This window comes from Grammomys surdaster, unplaced genomic scaffold (assembly GCF_004785775.1).
Source record: "Grammomys surdaster isolate TR1022 unplaced genomic scaffold, NIH_TR_1.0 99, whole genome shotgun sequence".
Taxonomy (NCBI): Eukaryota; Metazoa; Chordata; class Mammalia; order Rodentia; family Muridae; genus Grammomys; species Grammomys surdaster.
The window spans coordinates 17,809,054-17,815,757 of record NW_021604578.1 but is presented as its reverse complement, the minus strand read 5'-3'; the positions used below and the strand labels follow the sequence as shown (position 1 = coordinate 17,815,757).

Sequence of the window (6,704 nt, the reverse complement as noted above, 5' to 3'; positions counted from 1 at the left end):
CAAAGTAAAAATTCACAACCTTTATTGAAGAGCAAGTAAACACGGTATCCTATGTACAGGCGGCACATGGTGCCAACTGCATTTGCAGATGCAGTAGTCCATTGGAGTTATGTCTTTGTCACGGCCTTAGACAAATTCTGAACTAGTGTACAGTTCAGCTGTGCCAGCATGCTGACCTTAGCATGTTTAGATGTTGCATACTTGTTCTTGATAGTCTGTAAGAGAAAAGCACTATAATCAAGGAAGAAACAAACCATGCCAATGGGGGTGTGCAGGGGGTGGTTGGGGAGGGAAGAGATAGAAATGATTATATATATATATATATATATATTATATATATTATTTATATTACATATATATGGCTTTTCCAGACAGGGATTCTCTGTGTAGCCCTGGCTGTCCTGGAACTCACTCTGTAGAGCAGGCTGGCCTCAAACTCAGAAATCCGCCTGCCTCTGCCTCCCAAGTGCTGGGATTAAAGGCGTGCACCACCACTACCTGTTTTTCTTTTTCTTTTTTTGATATAATTATATTTTAACTTAAAAAATAAAAACAATCAATCTTTCTATAGTCCTGGCTGGCTTTGAACTCAGAACCTGCCTCTCCCTGCCTGCAGTGATGGGACTAAAGCCTTGAAATTTCACTCACCATGTGCTTTGTAAGGCCACGGTTCACCATGACTATATTCTTAGCCAGGTGCTGCATAACAGGAAGCAGGGATTCTTCAGTGTAGGATAGGTAGTGCTGCAGAGTTGGTGTCTACGACGACAAAAACATGATTAAAACACCGGCAGCTTTCAAAACGTTCTAGATGCTATTTAAGAGTCCAGCGGGTGGACAGTGTACGGTAATCACACCTGAAACTTAAGACACCTCCGTGCCAATGTATACTTGTGGAAGAGCTTGAGCTCTAATCTAGGCACAATATTGCAACTATGGCTTCTCTATCTCAAGGTGAGGATAGCACCTGGTGCATGAGAAATGCACCTCCAAGAATGTAGATGGGTTTCTTAGATCACTTGGTGTGCCTTCCTTTCTCCAAAGGATGTTAGCTACAGAAGCAGAGCCATTCTAAGATGGCAGCACAACATATGGGTTACCATTTATGTTCACACTCCTTCCATATTAGGAACCAGCAGAATGATCTTAACACTACATGGTTCATTCGAATGCTTGGTAGATTGATAAGACAGCTTACCCATTCACCGTTGTCAAGAATTTTCAGTGCTAAGCAAAAAGCCCCAGCTGCAATTTGAGAAGGAGCAAAATGCACCATGTCATAGTCTAGCATAGAGAGCTCCATGAGGTATTTGGCCAAAGTATGCTGCTCGACATCAACCTGGAACAGACCACACACCACTCTAAGCCTTTAGCAAAAACTTACAAAGCCCTGACTGTGACTACAAACTCTCAAAGACAATTGTCCTCAGATGTCCTTAACAGTAACCACATAATATGTAGTTAGGTCAGCAGCCTTATTTTTATAGTATTTAATGTATTTAACATTTAAGTTAGCAGTTGTATTTATTTTCTCATATGGAAAAACAAAAAATTTCTCAAGAAATTTGTACCTCTCCAATTTTAGATGCTCTACGGAGGAAGTGCAGAGGCAGAGGGCGACCCAGATTGAAGTTTAGAACTCTCAGAATCTTCATCTCCATCTGTCTGATCTGATGCTTAGTGTAAGTGTTGTTAGTCACAAAAGCGAAGTCACCAATTTCTGGAGGGTACATCTCCTCATATTTGCTTGCAATAAACATGGCAGTTACACCAACGAGCTGTAGCATCTTCTTGGGCACACAACTGTTCTGCAATAGCAAGTTCAATGAACAGTATGTACTTGAACATCTCAACTGATGACACTTTGCCTCCCGAGAAAGGATTCAGTTTTAGGTTAGGTATAATAGAGTTCAGCAGTTAAGGTACCTACCATCTACAGGACCTGAGGTTGAACCTTCAGCGTCCACCTCCCCTCCTCCAAGATTCTCATAGAACTACAACTGGAGAATTCTCAATTGCTGAATTACACATACCTGCATGAACCGATCAATAATGGACACAGTCATGTACATGGTCTCCTGCAGCAGCTTAAATTTCATTTGAACCTGTATTAGCCAGTCAATTAGGATGGCCCTCATGTTTCCAGTGACTTCACGACCCAGTAGGTATTTTGGTCTAACTGACTGCTCTTCCTGCAAAAGAAAAATGCCAGTTATTCTAGAAGCATCACATCATACACCATGTGTCCATAAAAGCCAGTTAACTAACATGAAATAAATAGCTCTGGGGCAGAAGTTCACCAAGAAAGCAAAGTTTAGAAAGTCACAGTAGGCTCTCGTATTGCTGCTAAAGTGGCATCTGGTTAGCCAGAACTACTGCAGCTTGCATCCTGTACACATCAGTACTCACAATCTGTACCCATCACTATCTCAGATCTTTTCACTCAAGATTAAGAGCTTTGTGATACAGAAAAAAAACAAGTTTTAGATCTGCTGCAAAGTTGCTCTGAGGTATAAACTCAACACTAACAGCACAACAACCAAGCCCAGTTCTGCAGGTTAGAACACAAATCTTCAGAAGTGTTAAGAATAAACAAGAAGACAGCTAGTTTGGAACCAGATCTTACTGAAGACTACTTTAGAAAATACTAATGGTAACAAAGAATGGGGGTCAGCAACATAGCTTTGTGGGAAAGGTCTGCTGAATTAAATTCAATCCCAGGACCCACAGAAGGCAGGAGAACCAACTCTTGTTTTTTTGTTTGTTTGTTTTGAGACAGGATTTCTCTGTGTAGCCTTGGCTGTCCTAGAACTCACTCTGTAGACCAGGCTGGCCTCGAACTCAGAAATCCACTTGTCTCTGCCTCCCAAGTGCTGGGATTAAAGGCGTGCACCACTGCCGCCCAGCGTGTTTTTGTTTTTCAAGAAAAGTGTTTGTGTAACTCTGACTGTCCTGGAACTCACTATGTAGACCAGGCTGGCCTCTAGCTCAGAAATCTGCCTCCCTTTGCCTTCTCAGTGCTAGGATTAAAGACACGTGCTGCTGCCACTCCGAAAGGAAACCAACTCTTCAAAGTTGTCCTTTGACCCCGACATGTGCCCACCCACACAACAACGCTATTACAAAACACAAGAGACTAAAAAACCAAACAAAACCCCAACAATAAAAACCCAATGTCAACCTGAGAAGACAATGTTAGGATATAATTCAGTGGCAAAGTGCTTGTTTAGCTAGCATGTACAAGGTCCTGTATTCTGTCCCTAGGATTGGGGCGGGGGAAGGAACAGGAAGGATTTAAAACCTGATAAAACTTTATTAGCTATAGAATGTTTTGTTTAATAAGATAAAAGGGCAAGTTCCATTAATAGAAAGCTTTCCAAGTAGGCTAAGAAACCAACAACTTCAGTCTTTTTTTCAGACAAGCACATGCACACTGACACAATATGCCTTGTGCTGGGGCAGCGCTAGAGCATCGTCATCTACTCCCCTTCTAAACCCACTAGTTTAGGACTTTCCTATCTGTGACATGTCTATTTTAGGAAGGTATCTCCAACACAGAAACTTTATATTCACAGTGGAAGTCCACTTCATGAGGTTAGTGACTTTATTCTTAGTGTTTCAAAGCTAACAGTAGTGTTTCCAGTGTTATTTGTTGTTAAGAAATGTCAAGTGCAATGTTGATAAAACTATCTTTGAGCCGGGCAGTGGTGGCGCATGCCTTTAATCCCAGCACTTGGGAGGCAGAGGCAGGTGGATTTCTGAGTTCGAGGCCAGCCTGGTCTACAGAGTGAGTTCCAGGACAGCCAGGACTGCACAGAGAAACCCCAAAACAACAACAACAACAAAAATCTTTGATAGCTGAGTTGGTGTCATAGGACTTTAATCCCAGCACCCAAGAGACAGAAGGATCTCTGCAAGTTCCAGGCTAACCTGGTCTACGTATATATGTAAATAACATAAAAAAATAAACCAGGTATAGTGGAGCATGGCCCTTTAATTCCGGCACCTGGAATACTGACCTAGGAGGACCTTAAAACAGCAAGAGTAAGTAAGGGTCTCTAATAAACCCAGCTGCAGTTGGTAATAACAGCACTGACCTCCAGCTGTCTGAGGTAAGCGTAGATATCCTTCACGTATTCACTGCAGAGGTTCGGATCGGCTCCGTCATCTGCATCGACGTCGCTCATTGCAAGAATTACATCAGAGAAAGCCTGACACAGATATTCTTCTGCGGGTGCACATCCAGAGGTTTCCATTGGGCTTGGAGAGGGATTGTCAACCTTGGAAAAGCAAAGACTCCATGAAACATGCTACACTATAGGAAGGAAAGTCAGTATTGGTATCCCCGATTCAATAAGTCATTCTGAATAAATGAGATTCATTTTATCAAAGGAAAGGCATTTCAGAGTCCCTGAAACTTCTTTTAGGGAAATGCTTAGTACAGGGCTGCAGTGACTGTTTTAGCTGTAAAGAACATGTGCTGCTTTTGCCAAGGGCTGGAGTCCAGTTTCTATTCAGGAACCAGGTGACTCAACCTCAGCTCCAGGATACCTGACATCCTTTCCTGGCCTCCTTGGGCCCTGCATGCATGTGCAAACCCACATCCCACTCAGGAAAAAACAATCTTAAAAAACAAAAACAAACCAATAAACAGAGCCAGGCATGGTACTACATGCCTTTAACCCCAACATCTGGGAGGCAGATCTCTCAGTTGAAGCCAGCCTGGTCTCCATAGCAAACTGCAAGCCAGCAAGATCTGGTCTCATAAAAAAATAAATTCCAATTTAGATTAAGGCAGTTTAAAGTAGGAACAACTGGGCTGGCAAGACGGAGTAAAGGTGCCTGTTGCCAAGCCTAACAACTGAGTTCAACCCCAGGACCCACACGAGGAAGAACTGACTCAAAAGTCTTTCAACCTCTATGACCATGTATTCACACACAAAATACTGAAGAGAGGATGGGAGCTGGAAAGATGGTTCAGCAATTAAAGAGCCCTGGATACTCTGCATGAGGACCAGAATTCAGATCCTAGCATCCACATTGGGTGGCTCGCAAATGCCTGTAACTCCGGCTCTCTTCAGGCCTGACATACACATGATTGGGCACACACACAAAAGGACTCTAAATACTAGCATGTAAAGCAAGTCAAAGGAAACAGATAAGTGATAAAGCCATTTATTAATCAGAATCATGTGAAGTTGATTCAAAAGAATGCCAAGGGTTCAATCTTTATTCAGGTGAATACAAGTTCCTGATTACAAACCCAGAGAGCCCAGGCTAGCCTTGAACTTGCAAACCTCCTGCCTTAGCCAATGTGCTAAAATTACAAACATGCATAAACCATCACACGAGTACATAGTGAGACACTGTCTACATAGAACACCATATTTGTCTGCCATCATCTGAAGCAGAGTGCTAATACTCACCCAGAGTTGTTAAAGCATGTAAAATGCTTTTGCTAGCCACTCAATAAATAATATATTTAAATGCTGTTGTGTGCATCAAAGTGAAATGAAGTCAGAGAAGAAATAAACTTTTCTTTCTTTCTTTCTTTTTTTTTTTTTCCCAAGACAGGGTTTCTCTGTGTAGCCCTGGCTCTCCTGGAACTCACTCTGTAGACCAGGCTGACCTCGAACTCAGAAATCTGCCTGCCTCTGCCTCCCAAGTGCTGGGATTAATGGCATGCGGCACCACTGCCCGGCTAGAAATAAACTTTTAATTAAAAAATGCTAAGTTTACCAAAATAGGTTCAGGAGAAAGCTTCTCTTCTGTAACATGTTCAGGCTCAGGTTCAGGCTCAGCAAGTTCCACCTCTGGCTCACACACAGGCACCTTCTCCACAGGTTTTGGCAGAACTTTAACAGTACCTTTTCCAGCACCTAACGTTTTTGCTTCCTGTGAATGAAAGGGAAAGAACAGAACATTTTTTCCAAAGGTGACAGCTAGCAAATGGGCTTTTTCAGGTTAACTGGGCAAGGAAGATAGGTACCTTTTTCAGAGGCACTCTTGCCTGTTCGCTGACTTTATTACCAATATCTCCAAGAGCGGTTCTCGATCTCAGCCCGGGTTTGGAGGCAGCAGCAACTGCCACAGGCACACGCTTGGCGCCTGCCATACTGACCTTGGCCTTATTTTCTGTGTTAATTTTTGTGTTCTGAAAGAAGAAAGAACCACTTGAGAGAGGATCCATGGCGCCTCTAGGAAGTCTTGGGTTAATTAAGGCGGGACCCAACTAAGGAAAGCAAAGGTTCTAGGATCTAGCCTCCGGCCCTGACAAGCAGGTTTCCTTCCACCCAAATCTTTCACCTATTACCCAACTTCCCCTGAAAACCCAAGCAACCCTAAACACGAAAGAAAGCCTCCGTTGTAGACAGCTCTCTGGGAAAGCGAAGGATTCGCTCTGGGCCTTCATCACTGAAAGCACACCCCCCACTCCCCACAAGTCCTTCCGCCCCGATAGGTTCAGAGGTCTTCCTCACCCTGCATTGGGGGGCTCCTCAGCTCCCCACCTCACCGGCGCCCTCCCGGAATCCCCCTCCTGGCCGCCGCGGTCTTCTCCCACAGCGACGACGGCAGCGCCCGGCCCGACTCACCCTTGTGACCCTGAGCGCCATGGCTCCTCCTGAAGCAGAGGTTCGCCGAACGGAGAAGACACCCTAACCTCTGGCTGCCCACACCTAAACACTAACAGCCGTTCCTCTACA

At 43.9% G+C, this 6,704-nt stretch overlaps 1 protein-coding gene across 1 annotated transcript; it reads right to left on the bottom strand.

The window, feature by feature from the left end:
• On the bottom strand, window positions 1-6,704 carry Ccnb1 (cyclin B1). The gene is made up of 9 exons (XM_028784222.1): window positions 6,594-6,704; window positions 5,990-6,154; window positions 5,740-5,895; window positions 4,098-4,280; window positions 2,034-2,192; window positions 1,572-1,808; window positions 1,199-1,339; window positions 649-759; window positions 1-215 (listed from the first exon to the last, which is right to left on the bottom strand). The coding sequence occupies exons 1-9, from the start codon at window positions 6,612-6,614 to the stop codon at window positions 108-110; spliced, it is 1,281 nt and encodes a 426-aa protein (XP_028640055.1). The 5' UTR covers window positions 6,615-6,704; the 3' UTR covers window positions 1-107.

Bases quoted from the DNA above. Each gene is read 5' to 3' on its own strand.
- Ccnb1 (XM_028784222.1), bottom strand. From the start codon at position 6,614: ATGGCGCTCAGGGTCACAAGG. The intron at 5,896-5,989 runs GTACCTATCTTC...TTTCATTCACAG, and splicing joins CAAGAGTGCCTCTGAAAAAG to GAAGCAAAAACGTTAGGTGC. The intron at 2,193-4,097 runs GTCAGTGCTGTT...TTTCTTTTGCAG, and splicing joins CTTACCTCAGACAGCTGGAG to GAAGAGCAGTCAGTTAGACC.